This window comes from Dicentrarchus labrax, unplaced genomic scaffold (genome assembly GCF_905237075.1).
Source record: "Dicentrarchus labrax unplaced genomic scaffold, dlabrax2021, whole genome shotgun sequence".
NCBI lineage: Eukaryota > Metazoa > Chordata > Actinopteri > Moronidae > Dicentrarchus > Dicentrarchus labrax.
This window is the reverse complement of record NW_026136713.1, coordinates 4353435-4375354: the sequence shown is the minus strand read 5'-3', so window position 1 is coordinate 4375354 and position 21920 is coordinate 4353435. Positions and strand designations below refer to the sequence as shown.

Here is a 21920-nt window from a genome sequence, read left to right as displayed (position 1 = left end):
GGTAATGTAGGAGCCAGTCTTAGACAAGGGAAAAGAATGCATCAAATAAAAAAGAGGACAATATCTGTGGTTTTGCAGCGTTGATTTCTATCCTTTTTATTAAAACTGTTCATTGCAAGTCTGACAAAGGAGTGCCGATTACATGACGGATCTATGTTAAATGCAGTCTCTTTGTCAGTGTCATTATTAAATAACAGAATGCCACTGCATGTCTTTGCTAGAACAAGTGTTGCAGTGGACTGTGATTTCACTGTGATCTTTTCCAGTTCATGGTCAAGGAGGTCATGTCAGCTATATAGGAGGTGGGCTTGTAATGTAGACAGAATGTAGGGTCTTCTTTGGGTCAACACATAGAAATAGGCCATTCTTTTCACCAGCTGTTGTTGGACAGGTGGCTTACAGGAGAGCTGTGAGGTATTTAGTAGGCTGAACATGTCTGGGTGTCAGTAGGGTCAGTCCCTCATAATAAGAAGTCCTTGCTAATCTCTCTGCAATGTCTCCACAAATCAGTACACACTAAGAAATCAAGGTACAGGATCCTAGCAGGGTACAAACACTTTACCTTTGAATATGGTAAATTTTTGTAGCTTCTTTTCTGTACCTGTAAAAGAACACTTCTGTACCCCTAGTGACATAAATGTACCTTTTTATGTCCTGGTACTGAAAGGTACAGAATTGGTGGAGCGACATGCCATGTTTTTTTCTGCCTTTATTTATTCAGGGAAGGTTCACTGAGAGGAAGCCTCTCTTTTGCAGGAATGCCCTGATCACATTCGCTTGGAAGCTGTCCAGTACAACCACAGCGGTTGGGGTTAAGGGTCTTACTCAAGGGCATCTCAGTGGTGGTAATGAGGGAGGGGCAAATGCTTCTTCTTCACTGTCCCCATCTTAATGTATCCTGCCAGTACCTTTTCATTGTATTGTTAAGCTGGAACTAATTTGTCCATAACAAGTGAATGCTGTAACAGCCTAAATCAAGTTTTAAACTCTGCAGGCTTCAGCAATATTGACTACAAGTGCTCTTGCCACAGGCACATGCCACAGCAGACTGTAGGGGAACAAATGAGTTGCACAATCCAACTCTGCAGGGGCTCTGTAAGGGAGGGCTATGGCATGAAATAAAGTTTAATAAATACAGAAAAAACAAGTCCCCATGGAGGAATGCAAAGAATGAGAGAATAGATCAACAATAAAATAGTGATAATACTTAAATAATATCAAATTGGAAATAATGATAATGCCTAGTGGAAGCATTTCACTCTGCTATACTGACGATTAGCTACTTAATTAAATGAACAAAATCACTCAAATGGATCCTTTGTGAACTTGCCAGTACATGCTGAAGGAGGGCGTCTTGCCCGAAACATCTGTTTGGTAAAATTAAAAAAGTTGAATGGAAGTGTTGTCCTAGTTCTTTGCTCATGAAACTATTCCCAGGCCACATAAACCAAGAATTTAATGGAAATGTACTTGTAGCCTATTTTATTTCAATAAACCCAACTCTTAGTCTAGTCCCTTAAAGTTGAAGGAAGGTCAAACAGTTATCAGCGTAAGGACCTTTTTACATACCTTACAGTTTCTCTGTGTGTAGCAATGTACTGATGTACACTGTCCCAGCCTTGCACCATATAAGCCTGTAAAACCTTGGTTATGTGCTGGGTTGGTTTCTCTGTTATGGTTTTCAAATAGATTTTTTTCCCTACAATTTGTACAACTATATCCTTGAGCTAATATATTCATCTGAATGCCATTTGAGTGAAATAACCAGATTTTTCGACTCTTGATCCCCGGCCTGTTTGGAGCATTTTGTGTTTTGCGTTCTGAAAAATGTAATTATGCAGGTGTGAAATGTCAGATTAGACTCGATGACAGCTATTATCGTTTCAATCAGTTCAGTCACCTTTCGATCGGGTTTGGGATATTGAAGTTGCAAAATATTGGTGTTGCAAGGTCCTTTATAATGTTAGGTAAATTAGCTCTGACTTAGCTTGGTTGCTTTTTGCTCTGCAGTTAAATTGTAATCTATGCACGGGCAGATTATCCTTCTCCTTTACTGCAGTAATGGTGACCAGGGGTCATTTCCTGTCTTAAAAGGTTGATTCTCATCTTGCCATCCTGCAAATGTGGCCATCAATTCAAATGTCATTTGGGTAGATTGTGGTGAAATTGTAATACATTTCCACAGTGAGGTCTGTTTTAATCTTTTCCCCCTCGCCATTCATCTTCATCCTCTTTTCCAAAAGCAAGAAATAGTGATAGCTGAGTTGAGTGCTCTCAACAGGTGTTTTTTTTTTTTATCTACCATACTGCATTTGCGCCATGCATTTCCTCTAATGGGTCAAAATGACAGCAGGAGGAAATGGGGGATGACAGAGGAATCTGCACCACCCACTTCACTATGGAGGAGAAGATTGGGAACTGGTGAAGCCAAAAAGTGTTGAGAATCCAAATTCATCATCTGTTTGTTGTGAGAAGTGTTTACTAGAGCGACACAGGGAGCCTGTGTTGGTTTGTGGACCTCATTTCAGGCCAAAAAGTTGACTGAGGATTACTTCTGCCTAAGGAGCATTCAATGTGTAGTCTGTCCCTATTACTGCAGCCTTCACTGTCCAGTCGACATACTGTCATTTTTTTGTGCTTTGTGTTTTTGAAATATAAAAAATTGATTACAGAAACAAAGTGGATAACCATTCAGCAAAGAAGCCATCTGTCCTGCAGCAGTTCTGATTCACTGTACAACACGCCACTTGGTTTATTTCTCTTTGTTACAGAGCTACTTTAATAATGATTCAGGCTGCCTTCTGTTCTTGTTGTCATGAAATGACTCACTGCTTCACTTCAGCACGTATTCTTGAAAATTCAGGGCATCTGAATAAATCAAATAAATGATTACGCTTCTTACTCTGTCCACACGTGCACAAGCGGATGAGCTGCACTCATCGCTGGGTCTGGTACCGAGTCACTGATGAGTTCATCGGTAACACATTAACATATAACTTATAACAAGAGGTGTTGTGTTGTCGCTGAAGGAAATCCATTAATGTTTAAATGGCAAGAATATTATGTCTGGAAACGCAGACAGTTCCGTAATTCATTAAACAGATTAAGGCTGCAACTCATGATTATTTTCATTATCCATTTATTTGTCGATTATTTCGTTGATTAATTAGTTGATTATTTGCTAAGACATTGGCAACAAAAGTGAAAAGATTCTTCTTCACTTTTTCCCAGAGCCCAAACAGTCCAATGTAGATTTATAATTTATCATATATATATAATAACAGAGAGCAGAAAAATCCTCACACTAGAGAAGCTGCAACGGGAGAATGTTTTGCTTTCAGAACCTGATCAATACATTGACTAATTGTTTCAGTATTAAAAAAGGAACAGTGTGAATTGTTGGTTTGCATTGATTTAGATTTTTCCCGCTTGTGATTTGATTTACAGTTCGGTTTCTCTTATTGTTTTCCCCAAGTCCCGATTTGATAAGTTGTTAGCGAAACGTGAACTCAGGGGGTGGCGTTAAATAATAAAACCCTTGAATTTGAAATGTCATAGCGTCTCTAGGTTTGCAGAACTGAAAGCTCATACACTCATAGAGAATGACAAGCAGCCATCTGGCTATCCTTCTCCCCAGGCTTATTCACTAACTCCATACTGGAATAGCTTTAAAAGAGAAAGCTTCTTCTTTTGAAAGAAGGCTTTTGGCACTAAAGCTCTCCCTTGCGTCATCGTTCAGGGGTTATAATTCATTCTGAGTCAGATTCCATCATGCGTAATCATCACACTCGTATGGAAAAAAGAACTTAAGCTTATTGTGTTTCCTGCCTGATTGAAGAGAAATGCCATGAAGGGTCCAGAGAGGGAGAGAAGCTAAAGAGAGGGGATTAGTACTTTGGTAAAGGCAAACTCAAACAACAGCAGCAAATGTGCTGGTGGCTTGCTGCAGGAGGGGGGGCCTGGTGAAGCTCTCAAGAATAGTGCTTGGCTATGGGGCAAACTTGGCCAAGTGGCTACTGTCGAAATTTTACGCGTTCTTGCCCTTAAATACTTTTATACATATTTTAGGTATTACTTCTTCAGTTATTACAAATTGACTCAATAGGTCGAATTTAAGGGACCCTTATCTAAAATGTATGTATATGTTATATGCTTACAGCCGAAACAATTAGTTGATAGAAAATTAATCTGAACAAATTTGGTAATGGATTAATCATTTAGGTCATTTTGTTGTAAAAACTCCCAAACTTTCTAAAATGTCTTGAGTCTTCTAAACTGCATATCTTTGGGATTTGGACTGTTGGTCAAAACAAACTTCACTGGTAACTTGGACTTTAAGAAATTGTGATGGGTATTTATTAATTACACAGTTTCTGACATTTTACGGACCAAATAAATTCAAAAGAATCAATTAATTGTGAAATGAATTGGTATTGGCCTCACAAATCCAGTATCAGTCAGGCTAGTGCTCAGAGAACTAGTCACCAAAATGATTGCTCTCTCACGGTAATAAGATACTGTGTGAACCTCGGTTAAAATGAGAGTCAAGCTCTACAAGAATGAAGGAAGAATGAGAAAGATGTCCATCAGCGAAAACACTGTTGTGAGTGTGTTTATGGTAACAGAATGAGATAAATGTCCATATCAATGGTGTATTTAATATGGTCTTAGATCTTAGTGACATTACAGGGGAGTAATTTAGTGACAACTACATTTTAATGTCAGCATAAGAAATTACATTGTACTTTACACTTACACTGATGTCTCTTAGATGATGAAAGCGGCACAGACTCTACGGTATATGGCTGACGTGACTGAAACTAATGCTACAGAAAACAGTTAACACAGCAATAGAGGAAGAATGAGGGAGAGAAAAAAAGAAAACTCAGAGGTAGTGTTACATGTATGGTGGGTAATATGAGAGACACGTGGTAATTCTAGTATTTTGTGCTAGCTTAGCTTTATTTAATCTAGGTTTCAAAGTAGATATTTGACATGTTTGGGTGAGATTTTTGCTTTACTGTATGCTGATTTGAAGACTACTGCGAATGAGGCCAGCATTTTAAAAAAGCTTGGAGCACGGTTTAAAAGCACGGGCTTTTAAGCAGAAGAAATACGTTCCACTTAGAAATAGATTTTAACTCTAAAGTGTTGTTCTATGCCAAATTGCCAGGACACCTGTTGTCCAATTAAGCTTGAGTCAGTAGGGGTCTGGCAGCTCTCCATCATGTGGTCATGACTTCTGTCTCCATCTATCCTCGCTCTGTTATTATGAGTAGGAGACTGAAACAATTAATGATCCAAAGCAAACACTGAAGAGGCATTGTTGCAGCAGCAGTGTTTGCCCTTAGAGAGCGTCTAATTAAGATAAATTTGAGTAGAAATACATTGTGGATATTCACACATTGTCTTCTTCTTGAACTCCATTAAATAAAATACCTCACAAATTAACCCCATTGCTGTCAATAATCACACTCACATGTTTTTCTCATTTGAAAAAATAAAATAAAATCCACTTGAACCAATAACCAGGCTGCGCTTTATTAAATTTTTCCTTCAACATGCTGAATTTGACAGGTATATTAAAAGAGAGAGAAGACATCCTTCCTTTGAATAGAACTATTGAGAGGAAAAATAATTTAATACTCAAGGAACAAGAAACCGCTGTGAAACAGAAAACGGAGGTGCATCAATCCAACAGAGGAAGTTCAGAGTGAATGAAGAAAATAGAAACTTTAATCACATTAAAGTAAAACTCGAAAATGTTAACAAATTTGGAAAAATGATAGAAATGTCCTGGCAGCCCATTTACCAGAGAGAAACCACCTCATTTATGCTCGAATCAGATTGCATGACCCCATTTAGACTCAATCCCTTTATGTGTATTGGGTGGATTGGATAGCTATTGGATATCAAAAAACTAAAATTTAAATGCATCCAAGAAGCAGTCGAGATCGGCCGAAAGTCCCAATCTAGCCAGATGTTAAAAAAAAGGTGTGAATGCATCCATCTCTCCAGGACAATCTTTACTCCTCCCAAGTTTAACTACATCAGTCAGCTGTCTGTGTAAATACCACTCACAGGGTCTGTTCTGTGTCATAATGCCACTGATGCTGAAATTAGTCAATTAGTCAATTAGCCATCATTCAGTGCTGTTTGACGACACGTAAAACACATAAAAACGTTTCTCTCGCTTGTAGCCCGTAAAAGTGCTTATTCATTTGTTTATATAGTTATTAGCTAGCTGATGGTAACTGTTTATTCTTGTAACTAAACCGTTCAGTGCACACGTTTCCCTGGCTGCTGTTTTTTGTGCAGTTACCTTCCGCACCCTTTAGACTGGATTAGGTGCTAATTCTGATTTGCATGTAACGCAGGAAAACCAAGATATGTTGCAGTTAGATTTGTAATCTGGCCTTGTCGTTTTTGTTGAATATTTAAACTGTTAAATTGCTTACAGTGTTTCCCACAGAATTAGATTTTGCTTTTGGTGGTAGCTGATTGGAGGAGTTGTGTCAAACAAACACCAAATCATAGCTATCCCTACTTGCTAGGCTCCTCACATGCTTGCTAATAACTTATTCGAGGAGTTAGGTCTCCGCAGGTGCATGTAATAGTGATTGAGAGAGAGAGAGAGAGAGAGAGAGAGAGAGAGAGAGAGAGAGAGAGAGAGAGAGAGAGCCGGCAGCAGGTAATAACTGTGAATGCGTGCAGTTTAGGTTTCTCTCATGTGTTGCTACACTGCAGTCCTCCTGCTCCGATTGGTCAGTGCCACCTAGCATATCATTGAGGATATTTAAACATGGGGGAAAGAAGGCAAATTCTTTTGTCATGAGGCGTCCCAGATCTTCTTTTCTTCCACTGTGACACTACACAGGATATATAGCGAGCAATTGTCGCTCCTGGCAGTTCGTTTTTTGTCCCACCAGACTTGGTATGTCAGGATATTATCAGGCTGATATTGTATAGTCTTAATATGGTATTACATGTGTGCACTGATACACTTCACACCCCTTCAACTAGTGCTGAGATCTTTAGGAGCCTGTTTTCATAACTCCTCTGCTCCTCCGAGCCTGTCATTACCAAACCCTCTTGAACACAAAAACCGCGTTGACTTCAATGAGACGTCCTCTCCAGCAGACTGCAAATGGCTTCACCCACTATTAAACCAACAGCTGAGCTTTTTAACAGTCATTATCATAACAGCATCTGTGTAACACTGACATGACATGCTGTAATAATGATGCAGTGCTTGTCCATATAGCCAAGGTCCCCTTGTACCTCAGACTAATAGTTGCCATCATGACCATAGAGGTATGACCATATTCTTTGTCATAAGATAAAACCAGGAAAGGGCAGATGGGAAATTTCAGTTTCAGACCACGGGTTTTGACTTTACAGGACCTTTGGGATGCTAGAGCAGCACAGGGCTCTGAGAGGGCTTTTATATCACTGCCCCCCAACATGGGCTGCACTTAGATTAATTAAACCAGGCTTTTTGGCTACATTCAAAGGGCAGACACAGTCTGTGCACAGTTTAACACATGTCTGCAGACACACACACACACACACACACACACACACACACACACACACACACACACACAGAACATGACATCTACTGATTCTAACATGACCTTATCGGCTGTTGTGTTATCTTTGAACGCACATCCACAAGCATGCATGCAAAATACAGCTGAGGCTTGGGCCTTTGACAGTAGAAAACAGATTACATGGCAAACCAAAGATTTATTAGTAGAGTTTAATGGAATAGAGATGAGTGGATGGAGGATTTAAATAAATTAACCTTCAGTGGATTCCCTGAGGCCTGGGGGAATGACAGAAGGGGGCTGAGAAGGAATTTTCTCCTTGTCACCGATGTAATGAATACTGATGACATGATTCCTGCCTGAATGCACTCTGTTCTTATTCAGCCTATAAGTAAACATGAGCTTGTGTGGATGGACAGGAGATACCTAATGATTAAGGGGAGATCAAAAATTAATAAAAATCAAGGTTCTGTTAAACAATATCATCCACATTTGTGTCGCCTTGTGTGCGTCGTTGCACGCATCATTTGCTCCAGAAAGCTGTGAAAAAAGCAGATCATGTGAGAGAGTTGTGAAAAGAGAGGCGTTATCAAGGTGGACTGATAGGTTGTGAATTCACAACAAAAGCTTGTGAAAACAGGCACAGTGTGTCCAGAGCATAAGAATGAAGACATTTGAAAATGAAAGTGACCTTATAAATGTAAAATGTCAGTGGGGATGTGGGGCCACTCGTATGAGTAGCCAAAAATATATTTTATCCGGGTAATACTACAAGTTAAAATCATATGCTCTGAATAGGATACACTGATATTTTGTGAAAGAAGCCTCATGTTTAAATGTCACTGTCTCAGCTGGGAATCTATTACATTTTGCCAAGTCCTGACACTAAAACGGTGTTTTATTTTTCTCAGCAGTCTGCATTTTCATTAACCTTCATTAAAGAGTATATGAAAGATTCATAAGAATTCCCTCGTGATTTTGGATTAAAGCGTTAGGCATCTATTTTCAGTTTTTTTAGTAAGATGATGCCTCCTTGATGTTTTTTCTGTCCTATTTGTGTTCTGTATCTCCATAGCACAGAGTAGTCAGTAGGCAATGAAAACAGAAGCATCTTCAGAATGTTTAGATCTCCCTCCACTCTGTACTTCTGCGAAAGCTGTACAAATGAGGCAGTCTCACACCAGCAATCTCATTCACACAGCTTCTGCTGTCTCAATAAATGGCCTGATACCATAAAATCTGCTACTGGCCTCTTTGTACATGAATGTTAACAAACAGTCAGCACAAAGCACAGAAAAGCAGGCCGAGTGGTTTCACTGTCTCCTTTAAACCTATTTTCACAGAAAGGTGTCGATTTGATAAGTCGTCACTACTGGCATAGAAGATGTGTGGCTGTTTCACTGTTGCATGCAGAAGCGCATGTGGCTGAGTATGATACGGACACAACAAAGGGAGCGTGTAGGAGTGTGTTTGTGTTTATGTATGCCTGTGTGCACTTGTGTGGCTCACTGTGCTTTGTTGCATGCTCAAATGTGTGTGTACGTCTCTGTGTACTGGAGTGACTGTGTGTGTAATGTCTCTCATGCAGCCTCACTGTGTGTGTACAACATAGAGTTGACAGCTGGCGCAGCTGAGATCTTCAGTTTTTCTGCATTGAGATCTCTGTGGAAACAGTCAAACTGAACAACAGCAGCTGGTACAATTTCCAACACATACCTGTCACCATGGGTTATGGTGTCACCATGGAGACTCCACTCTGCGTAGTCAGTTCTTCTGTTAATGGCACCGTGCACGATTTTTAGCACAGTGCTGCTTTGACAACTTAAGTTGGCGTCGAACCCTAAAGCTGCATTACCTGTTCTAAGCACAATACTCATATATTATCACCTTTTAAAGAGATGTGGCTAACATGGGAGCTGTTACTTATTGACACATTCAGGAGATAAATAACATTAGTGTTAATTTGCAGTTGTCTTTCTTTCCATCTGATTAATGTATACTCAATATTGACTCTCCTTTTAGCTCTGCTTTGCTCTCCTCCAACCCCTGAGGGAAATATCTGGCTCTTTAGCAGCTAAATGCTCCAATATGTTCATCAGTTAGCCACTAACTTTTAATTGTCAGCTAATTGGTGGTGGGCAAGTTAGCGTACAGTGTAATTATCAGAACGTTTTTGCTGTATAGCCCACTGTGGCTGCTGGAACCAATGCTGATGAAAGCAGTGAGAGTTAACCATAATTTTAGAGTTGCAGGCCATAAAACCGGTAATCAAGTGTTCTTCATTGATGGTTATATATGGGTTCGTCTCTACAATCAACCCCTTTCACATTACACGTAGTCATTTCTTCCAGTGTTACTATAAAAACACAGAATGGTAGCAGCTTTAGGTTTTAAAAGAAGTTTCACTTTGACAAATTGTGGGAGTAGGTTTTCCCTGAGGGAATAACAGGGAATTGTGTGTTTAAATTGGTTGCGTTGTGCCACTGGGTAATGGGCCTCTATAAGCAGTAATGATGAAGGTCAGAAATCACCTGGAGTAGCTGTAGAACTAATCTCAAAGTCAGCTCATTCCACCAGATCAGAAAGTCACTTTCTTTGCCACAGTCACGGGTGTAAACCTCTTGCTAAAAGTAAAAAAGACAGGTCCTGCAGGTTTATCATTGGAGCTTTTTCACTGTACTTAGCTGTGTCGCTGTAACTCTGTTTCCTGTGCTGCTTTTTTGTGGTTCGCCTGCATTTGCTGAATGCACAGGCCTTTCATATGCTCACTAGAGGCAGCTGTTGTGTGGGCAGACTGAGAAACTATTGATAAATATTCTTTCACATGTCCCCATTGGTCGTGGCACTCAGTAAGTAGAACACTGTGATGAGATCCACTGGATGAAGGCTGTCCATCTGGTTGTATTTGTACATCTGGTCTGATAGATTCATTAGAGGTGTTTTTAGACATGGCACACTGGCTGACTGAGAGTTCTGCGACGACGTAAATTCATGAAGCATTAAATAAACTTCATTTTTCTTCTAAGAACTCCACTTTGTTTCTGAAGTGCACGTTGTTTTTTCGACAGGTCAACACTATGTTTTTAAATCTCTAGGAAGGGACCTGAGATAATAACGAGGTGTTTGTTTTTGTCTACTTTTTGCCACTGCATAAATTTTCCCCCTTTTATTGTTTCTGCTGCTAAAAATACTCAGGCACCAAGTGCAAAGCCAAGTTAATATCCTTATGAGGATGCTTCACGTGCCCAGTGTGCCCAAGCAGCTATTGCTAAGCTGAATAAGTCAGACACCTTGTTTATTCATCTGTTGAAGTCATCTGTCACTCAGCGTCTCTAGTTTTACGGCTTGCTTGATTTTTACAGCCAAGAATTTTTCCATGCAGTGATGTGTTGTTGAGTCCAGGCTATGAATAGAGCAATGACTTGTTCCAGTGGTTGACTAATCTATCAGTAGGTCTTCTCACCTAGAGCCTCTTAGAGGTCTTCCAGATATGGGAACATAGCTGCTGCTGATGACAGGAAGCTAATCTCGGAGCTGTCCCTGCGCGTGACGCGACCAGAAATGTGTCACTTGAATATGACCAATAGCAGCCAACCTGGAAATCGGTTATCAGCCAGTAGATTAATGTGAGTGGTGGAATTGCACCCTGAACCCTCAGCTGTGACCGAGTGTGACTTATGGCCTTTATGAGTGATATAATTTTCTGTGAAAAGCATGACTGTCATTGGCTGTTTCACCCGCTGCCTGGATATCTTTGTTCACTGGGCAGGAAGCAGCTAATTCATCTGATGACAGAAAGGTCATAGATGACTGAGTTTCATTTCAGCCCTTCTATTAAAGGTTATGACCTCAGAAAAACTTATTGCAAATAGTAGCCTTCGGACAATTTGCTCATTAAAGATGACCTGAAGTGTTAATTTATTGCCCTTTTTATAATATAGGACTCAAATAAAGTGTTATGTTCCAGTGGTTAGAGAGTCTAAAGATAATACCTGTTATTATGTCACGTTGTTAAATGCAAATATGCATCCCTGTCTGCAGCCCTGATATAGAAATAAATTCATTCCTAATGAATTAGTTATTAGCTAAAAAAGTGTCGGAGTACTGTATTTAAAAACAATAGGAAACTCTTATTAGCTGGATTATAAAGGCCAAATACAAGCTATAACCTTGCAAATACAAATGACTCTTGTGAGAATAAAAGTAGCTGAATTAAGCTTACTTGATTTGGTTGTTGAGAGAATATGTGCCTACTGCTGTGCATCATTCAATATTTTCATTCCAAATCAAGCTTTGAAGCAAATTTGTGTAGACAGCTCTTTCCTCCTTGCATCCCCCTCCTGTGCCTGTTTGGCTGAACACCTTACATAATTATCATTGGGCCTACATTAACATATGTATAACAATGTATGTGATGATTGGACTGGGTTTAAATTGATGCATTTTGGATGTTTTATGAAGGCTAAAGCATGTTCTATTACATATTTTCAAATGCCAGTGCAGACAAGTCTCAGTTCATGCATTCATTGGAATTCCTCCAGTGTCCTTGATATTTTTCATTGTCATAGTAGTCCTCCTCTGAGCTGCATGGGCAAATACAGTAAGCACAGAGGTTCTATGGAAAGTCAAAAAAATCCAATGCACTCAATTATGTATTAATATTTTATGTGTCTGGACGTGGACCTTTCAGATGGATGAACACTCTGTGTTTTTTCACGACTGGCTACACTGCTAACATCAGTTCTCTCTTGGACACCGACTTCCAGATGCACGAGTTCACCTGCTAAACTGTGCAAATCTTCTGCTGCTTTACATGCTCATATGTTGATAACAATATTCAGCCATCTATGTATTTACACAGCTAATTTATACTCCAAAAGAAAAGGTTTCATATAGAAGACAAATTGTAGTATATTGCAGTAGGGAATATGATGCAATGTGGAAAATACGTTAACAAGCAGAACGGAAGAAAGAGGACCTGCTGTAATAATTAACTGACACTGGCTCCTTCAATGTGTTTCAGTGCTGCTTAGATTTTTTGCCCAAAAACAACATTCAGTTCCCAATGTTGGAAAAGCTACAGAGTGGAATAAACCATGCCATGCTTGCAGATCCTCAAAATGAGTGCATTGGGATATTGTGTCCCAAAGTAATGAACAATTCAGTTCTTCATGATGGCATCCTGGATATCAGGTCTAAAGGTTGTTTGGACAAGATGTGCGCCTTACGATAGATTATTTTCATTGTGCATTACTATGCCAATTATTTTCTTGAGTTCCTAATGAATTGCTTACTTTGGAATATTTCAGAAACATGGGAAAATTGCCCATCACAATTTCCTAGAGCCTAAAGGCAGTTATTTAAATGACCAACAACAGAACAAAAGCGACAAAAATGTTCAGTTTATAACAGTGTAAAACAGAGAAACACAGGAAAATACTCAGAAGACGCAGCCAGGGGGTGGAGTGTGTCAGTGGCTTCAGGATTGCATCTCTGCTTTTTGTGGACGATATGGTTCCTCTGGCATCCTTGACTTGTGATGAATCAATTCTGGGATGGTCTGCAGCTGAGTTTGAAGCAGTTGTGATTAGAGTCCGCTGTTCCTGCAAGTCTGAGGCCATGGTCCACCGCCAAAAAACTCTGGACTGGTTGGTTTGGACTGTACAGCATTGTCCCTCTGTGTACAGGGAGTCGAGCTTGAAGCCAAAGATCTCGAGTTACTGGTCAATCAGCATCAACACTGCTTTAGGTAGTGGCATGAAGAATGATTTAGCGTATAAAGGCGGTCTAAATGAGTTTCCTTCACAGGGTGGCTGAGCTCACGCAGAGGGAAGCTTGTTTTCTAATGCTTCTTCACATTGAAAGGAGTCAGTTGAGGTGGTTCGTACATCTGATAAGGCTGCCTCCTGGATACCTCCCTTCAGAGGTCTGTCCAACTGGGCAAAGGTCCCGGGGGCAGTCCCAAAGCACACTAGAGGGATTACATATCCCGTCTGTCCTTGGAACGCATTTGGGTCCCCCAGGAGGAGCTGGCTAGGGAGAAGAATGTCTGGGCTGCCTTTCTCATTCTACTACCACCATGACCCAGATCCAGATCAGTGGTTAAAATTAGATGGATTGTAACTCAGATGATGATGAAAATAGTTGTTGATTAATGTTGAGTGACTAATCCATTAATCAAATACTTGTTTCAGCTCTAGCCCTCATGGTCACAATAGAATATCTCTCAACAGACCCACCACTGAAGGGGAGGGAGGGATGATTCTATTCATTGTACAATGAAACATTATTTATATATTTATATATATTAATGAAAAACTGATTTCTGTTGGGCTTTAGATTCTTGTTTATCACCGAAAAAAGGTGTGACCAGAGTATTCCATATATTATTGGTGTTTGTAGTCTGGCATGGACCCATCTTACTGATAAAAGGGGGGGATCATATTCAGAAGACATTATATCGTGTTGTCCATGGATCTGTCCCATTAGCCAGTTTAGATCCATTACTAGTACATGGTGTTTTTAATGATTGGTGGTTCAAGTGGTTTTTCTTTACTGGTCATGTCTCTCTGTATTAAGTTTAGTGTGTCTCCATCCTGTAAATGTGTGTCTGCTTTTGCTTGCATGCAGAAAGATAGTAGTGATAGAACTGGAGCAATTTTGCAAAAAACGAACGAAGAGGGGATTTCAGTGTCCAGATGTGCACAGCTGATATGGACTGATGCATATAAACTCAAGGATGTAATTTCTTGCTGAATATATTCCATTAAGTCCTGTAAGTTTGTCGTTCCATCTGGAATGTTTACAGAAATGTTGCCAGCCTCTCCGGTGGCCCGATCTGGAATTTAAAGATAATAATTAATAATTATATAAATATATATGTATACATATATACATTTATACATATATACATCTATATATATCAAATACTAGGTTCAGCTCTAGTCTTCATGGTCACAATAGAATATCTTTCAACTGACCCACCACTGAAATCTTCAGAAAGTAGAGGGGAGGGAGGACTGTGAACACAATATTGACATATTAACATGGCAAATGGGTTGGCTAACAGTAGATAATTTACACATGGTGCAGGCATGGAGCAACATTATCTTTCATTTGGAGTTGTGTCCACCTGACAAATGTCCAATAATTACTCTCTGAGGGAAGTAATCAGGCTCTTAAGTTTCTAAATGATCCAATTTCACCAAAACTCGCCAGTTGTCATTTTTTTCTGTCAGCTTTTTGTGGTCTTGTGCAGTGGAATATTATCATGTTTTTGGCTGAAACACACAGCTGGCTGTTGTTGACTGGAAACGATGCTGATGAGACCAAAGAAAGCGAACCAAAAAAATAAAGTTGCAAAGCCAAAACTGTCAGCTAAAAGATGCTAAAACTCTGAGCTGAAGGGAACAGTAGAGTTGAATAAGGATTCTCTGTGGGATGGCCACTGCAGCGGCACCTTTCACATTACATTATGTTTCACATTTGATCCATTATTTATATGAAAATATTGATAAGAGCAACTTTAAGTGAACTTATGACATGCCAAAATTAAATGAGGTATTTTTCTATTATTAAAGGATGAAGCCTTCTCAATGTACGCTGCTGTGAAAATTATTCATCAGATGTGCTGTTTTACAATTTCTAACACAAAATCTTTTCTGCCTCAAGGAAAAATGTTTATGGGACAGTGAGGAATTTCAGTCAGGACTTCTTCGTTTGAAGTCAGCTGTATAACTTTCTGCATTATACTGTATGTGGTATAAAAATATGTGGAATGGAACCGGCTCAGCTTAAAAATAGCTAATTGCTGGTAACACTACTGGACACATGTATCTGTTGGGTCTGGCTGTATACCATCATTACATCATCTTGCTCCCTTTTAGAGTGGTTTGTGATTCCCTGGGAGACCTCCAGTCATAGTGGCACTGCCTTGCAGTACTGGCAATTCAGGTAAAGGCCTTTGGAGGAAAAAAATACATCCATCTGGACACAGATGGAGAGAAGAGGTACAGATTGTAGCGCAGTAAGAACACACACACACAATGCACCAAAAAAGCACAAACATGCCAGTACAGCTAGTGGGTTAAATCAAAAACAACAATTTTCCATGGGTTATTCAGAGAGGCAAGAAGTAGGTATTTGATGTTAGACACATTAGGGTGGGGCGCACATTGCTACATGTTTTTATGCCCAGAATTCCTAGCAGCATCCCTGTGTACAGTCTCTGTCCTCCTTTCTTTCTTTCACAGACTCTGATCTTCTGGCCCGTGTGTTTCCTTTTTATGCTTTTGAATGTCTTGGATAAAACGTTGACAATGATCAGCCTGTAGACTGACAGGGGTAATATCAAATCAGCAAAGAAAGACGAACTGACACTTTGCTCAGTCTGTCATGTGGCACCAGAGAGAGAGAAAGAAAGAGAGTGAGAGAAATCCCAGACAGATGGATGTTGATGGGCTGCAGACATCTCAGGAAAGACAGACTGATGCAGTCCGTGAAAGGGTGTGCGTAGGTGTGTTTGATGTAACCCCAGACAGTTGTGTTACACCGACAGCAGAGAGGAGGAGGACTTTTTGGGGAGAAATACAGCTGCAGGCTCAAGCTTGTGTGAATATTTGCATTAGTATTCACATGTACTGTCAGAGGAAGGTTTTGATAAGGCGTCTGTTTTCCAAAAAGGGAAGCAACAGACTCAATTTGAAGAACTGTGTTTACAGGGGGGACTGAAGGTAAACATGTTTTTGATGTCACAGACTCCAGATAACAGCGCCACTCCTTTCGTGCCATGGTTAGAACGGAAATACCTGCGAAGATGAAGGTGTTTCATTGTACTCTGATTTGCTTTATTCTAATAATTTGTGTGTTAATATGCTAAATGTGAAGTCAAGTGATGCAGCTGCGATGGTGTGGCATATCCGGTGGCATGCTACAATTTTGGTAATCATTTTGGCATGAAATTGCGCCTGTTTTTCTGCTTGCTGAGACGAGGTCTTATCTCAAATGCAAACTTTTTTTTTTTTGTTCCTTTCATAGCTGTTGTTAGAGAATGAGCAAAGATGGATATCTTCAAGTTTTTCCTATCTCACTTTGGTATAAATTTTACAACTGAAACGATAAGTTGCTTAAATGTTAAGTCTATCAACATGAAAATAATCAGCAACAAGTTTGATTATCTACTTAAGGGGAACTCCACCAATTTTACCCATTAAAGTCTATTTACAGGTCATGGTGAGTACTACTACTGTATATAAGCCTTTTCTGGCTCCAGAGGGATAAACTGATTGATAAATCAGTCGGGGTTGTTGACCATTCCTCATCTCTGCTTGAGGCTACCAGCTAGAGGTTTCAGTATCCTCAACTGTCAGCTGTCAAGTTGCATTGTGGGTAATGTAGGCACCAGGTTTTGACAAGGAAATGTAATACATGGAATGAAAAAAACAACCATATTTCTGATGCATCACTTTTCCTCTTCTTTTTATACTGTCCATATTGATTTCAACAATGTAAAGGAGTGCAGTATATTTAATTGTAATTTTGAAGCAAAAATGCCAAACATTTCCTACTTCCAGCTTTTCAGTTATGAGGATTTATGGCTTTTCTTTGTTGTATGTGACTGTAAACTGAATATCCCTTGGTTTGTCTAAAAACAAACAAACAAACAAGCAATTTGATGATTTCTTCCAGACCAAATGAAAACTAATTAATTAAGAAAATAATTTGCAGATTCACAGAAAATTAAGTCCCAGCCCTAATACATTTTTGATGAAGTACACATGCAACATTTTAATACAATTTGGGCAGAGTTTGTAGAGAGTTACATTGCTGGATAACTCTTGTGGAATAATGGAATGGAACGTCATTGTTTTCTATAACTTTGCATCATTCTCCATATGCACGCATGCACCATTACAGGCAGAACACATGGTGACAGGATTGTCAGTGTCCTCAGATGTGTTGTTTCATCTTAAAAAGGGGACATGATAGGAATTTGGAGCATATTGTAGGTGTCGATTGTTCATATTTTAGATAGGTTTGCACTTCGGGACCTACTCCTAGACATGAACAGTTTTCACTTAGGGGAAGCTGGGCTGGACCGTTGGGCATTTAGCCCATTAGGAAACTGTCTGTGGCTTTTAAAGTGGACTAGAGGAGTGGCCAGTATTGTTGAACCACAGACTCCACCTGGCATACTAATCTGTTCATCCCACTAAAAGTATATTATGTTCCAGATTATTCTGCACTGTGACAAGATTATGTCTTTGTGTCTTTAGTCATCTAATTTGTGAAAATAAGTTGGACGAACCCATTTGTTTGTATCCAGAGACTCTGGTGTTAGCTAGTATCACCTCATAACACTTTGTAGTCTGTTTATTCTCCCTAACTGAAAAATATGACTTCATTGGACCTGCTAGATCTATCCCACAAACATATAGTTGTTAACATATGTACTAATAAAAGTGCAGTGCTTGTAGACTGCGAATAGATTCAGGGTTTACTTTAACATAATTGCCATGAATTGGAAGTATTCCCGGGCTGTTTTTCCACTTGTACTGTACCGGGGTAAAGAATAGCTCTATCACTGTGTCTGAGACCATTAACCCTCTGCTGCATTGCTTATTTAGAAACCCTGCTGGCAGAAGGTGACATAATAGATGGATGTCTTGTCCACTTGCCATTTCCAAGACAGACAGACAGACAGACTGAGAGAGAGAGACGGACCAACCAACATGCTGCATGCCATACAGAGGACAAACCCACAAAACTGCAGTGGAACACAAAGACAGACTGCTGAAAGACCATGCAGAAAAAGGCTCCATCTGTCCTTGTCTAATAGTGAATGGGGAAGAGATGCAGCTGAATGAAGGCAGCTATTAAAATCTCTTGTAAACACATTATAGGCCATGGTCTTGTCCAATATATAGAATGAGACATACCAGTGATTTAAGGGCTGGGCCGTATTCATAAATGCATGAAGCCAATCTCATGTCAGCATCTGCTGGCAACTTTCTGCACATCCCGATGTGCAGTAAATAAAGTAAATGTATAAAAGACTACAGAAGAAAAATACTCTTGCATGTGGAACAAACCATGGAGCAATCGGGATACTTGTGAATTGGGAACAGTATTCCTTTTTAATTTAAATGCACTTATTTTTCCTCAATAAAGCCTTTACTGGTAAAACACCATGAATGTCCCTCCTGTGAGGCAAGGAATAACAAGTTTCACTTTGTAGGTTGGAGACATAAATAAAACTGGGCTGTATCAAATGTAGTAACAATCACAATGCAAGATACATACTCTTTTTATATAGATTTTCAGTTTTTTTTAAACCAAAATAGTTTTTTTTAACCAATTTCAACTTTTTTTGTCTTTTGTTTCCATTTGCAAGATGACAGTTGTCAAAGTAATTATAGTCAATGAGATTCTCTTGTGACAATTAAAGCTCTACCAGTGCCTTTGCTTGAAGACAGTTAAGAGAAAATTGTGAAGGAAAATCAACTAAAAGTACTAAAAAACTGGATTTCCACCTGAATTTTTATGTTATTAAGTCAAAAATAACTGACAATGAGCCCTAGAGATAAATGTTAATGGTGAAAGGAAACTGAGAGATCACATTTGAATGGATAATTTTGACCTTTTATTGCAATGCCACAATAACATCAATTATGTAAATGTTTAAATGAAAACTGCAAAGATACATCATCCATCTAATAATTATCAGAATCATGTAATTATGTCTGAGATCTGTGAAGGGCAAAATTCAGTCACTCCATCACACCAACACACAGTTAAACACAAAGGACAAGAAACTCACAAACAATAAAAAAAAAATGTTTTCAGATAAACAGGACTGAGTTTGATACCTGAAATTGTGTCTCATCCCCCCGGTGAGCGATCAATAAAGCTGACAGGGCCCGAGAGAGGAGGATTCACACGGCATCATCCAGATCTATTGTACTCCATTGGAAAGCAGAGACATGCAGAAAGAGGTTTTTCAGAGTTTGATATGTATTTCACATTAGTATGGGACCTGTGCCTTCCAAGCCCTCCTCAAAATTACTGTATAAACAAGCTAGCATATATTTCCCTATGTTTTAAAAAGAGAGACAATAGCTGATGTATTTGCGTGTAATTCCGCGGGGTTTGGATCTGAGTTGCTTTATTCTGTGTCAGACTATTGAGTCTTTTAAGGGAACAGACTAATAAGTAAAATGATCAGGTGAACATTAAAGTATTTATAGAACAGAATACAGGCTCAACACCATTAGGCAGATTTGGTTGATTTGCATTAAAGCCCAGACTCTTTTATATTTTGATTAGTCATATAATGCGTGTGTGTAGACAGTCTGCCACATTAATAATACATTTGAGGTAGGATCTAGAAAATCTGGCCAACCTGTCAGGATAGAAATGTTTTATTTGGATTCAGAGCCTTTTTGGCGGTCATTATACTTGTCATGTTTTTAGGAACCATTTTTGGGGATATTACTGGTGAGGTGGCTTTTAATCAGATATCTTCACATTATTTGACAAGTTATCAGTCTTTTCTTAACATAAGCACGAGTTATGTTTTGTGTGTGACACAGACGTCTACTTTACCGTTACAATAAATATCAATACTTGAAAGTCTCTGTAAGCCTTTTCATTCAAGAGTCATCATTTTTCTCAAAAGACATTTTCCAGTGTATTAAATTCACCTGGAGTGTTTTCATGAGGCAGTTTCAATCCAGTTGCAAGGTTAGATGTTTCAATAAAACAAACAACCTGAGGTTCAGGAGGTCAGATTATGAAAGGCAAAAATTGCAGCATGTGGAGCATTTGATGAGTCAGTGATATTGATCAAACAGCTCTGTCAAATCCCTGCAGTTGTGGTAACAGTGGGGGATTTTGTACTATTGGAAAGCAAAGTCTTTAGATGCATATTGCTGTGTTGTCTCATCTAACCTGGTTTTTATTGTAACTCTTTAGGGCTCAATGCTCTGCCCTTTGACCCAACGACCAACAGCGACACTCTCCACTTCAACAGCTCAAACAGTCAGCTGTTGACAGACTGTCCTTCGCTGGAAAACACTGCTGAAAATGGCAAGAAGAGGAAAAGAACTAGCTTGCCTCCAGGTACTGACAATACCTCACTACAATACCAGCATGACACTACAGAATAAAGAAACCTGTCCTCTCTAGTTTTGCAATAATGCTCCAGTACTATTGTGTGTTGTGCCACACAGGCCCTACCTGGAATTACAGTTGCTCACTTTGTCTGGTTGGGGGTTTCTTGATGGAATTTAATTTAAATGCTACCAGCATCAAATAACTGCTGTTGAGAGATAACTCTAATCCTGTTATTTTGAGACTGTCTGAAAGAGGTAGCCTTGTTTGGTCTTTGCTGTTTTTGATTAGCTTGCTGTAGCCCGCGGCTCTGCTTGTCTGGACTGTTTGGAGGTCACACGGCTAAAACCAGGAAGCTGCGCGGCGGAGATTTCACATCCGCCTGCCTCTCACCATGCCAACAGTCCCGCCAATCAAAAACTCACATGCCTTCAGCTCTCTCACACATTGACCTGTTACATAGAAAATACTGTGTTGTTGTCTTTGTGTACACATGCATGCACTGTAGTCTCTGCCTGTGTGTGTGCACGCAAACACTCACCCAACAGGCCTAATTTTAATCAGGGCCAGTGTGCTGTCTAATTAAAGGAAGGCTTTCTAATTAATTGCATTATGAGCAGTAGAAAGAAGAGGGCCCTTAAGACACAAAGGTGTTGCTCCATGTTCTCATCTGTCGGGGTGACACTAATTGGTCTGGATTTACAATCTGGCACAGATACACAGGGGCTCCAAATGAACTAATATCAGTACTTGCAGGGCAGGGCTAAGTCATTGGTGGTGTTTCTAGTCGAACAACGGCCTGTGGACCCGCACACACTGGCTGGCTAAATGGCTCATTTTTCTCCTGCCAAAGACAGTCGCCAACAACTCCATCAAAGACTATATCTTTGTGTTCTTTGTGCTATTATAGATTTAATTCCCAGAGGTAGAGATAAGGTAGTCCACCTGGGGAGAATCTGCACATGAACCATCTTTCTTTCAGTCTCATTGCTGGCTAGTGTTACCAATTATGTAAGGTAAATAATGTTTCTCCCCAGTCAACAACAGTGTTGACCTTGCGAGAGCCATCCCTTTAAATCTTGAACAAACAAAGGTCCGCTATTGTGGGCAGCTGAGATTGCTTTTTAGTCCAAGAATAGATCTTGCTTCTTCATAATGATAGTGAAGATCTAATCAATATGATTATGATGATGTCGTCCATATGTATGCTATATATTTCTACACCTGTCCAGGGTTTGCTGTGCATGCTGGGATTTGCCC

At 39.6% G+C, this 21920-nt stretch overlaps 1 protein-coding gene and 1 long non-coding RNA gene across 3 annotated transcripts in view; one reads left to right on the top strand and one right to left on the bottom strand.

The window, feature by feature from the left end:
• The window catches only part of LOC127374768 (ecto-NOX disulfide-thiol exchanger 2-like), a 166421-nt gene that overhangs the window by 27447 nt on the left and 117054 nt on the right, over positions 1 to 21920 (top strand). For both annotated transcript variants that reach the window (XM_051420344.1, XM_051420343.1), the window contains exon 2: positions 20523 to 20669. In XM_051420344.1, the coding sequence (XP_051276304.1) occupies positions 20523 to 20669 (147 nt within the window). The remainder of the gene's footprint in view (positions 1 to 20522; positions 20670 to 21920) is intronic.
• On the bottom strand, positions 12946 to 20973 carry LOC127374780 (uncharacterized). The gene is made up of 3 exons (XR_007887264.1): positions 20787 to 20973; positions 19418 to 19503; positions 12946 to 14388 (listed from the first exon to the last, which is right to left on the bottom strand). It is a non-coding gene; the product is annotated as an uncharacterized LOC127374780 (long non-coding RNA).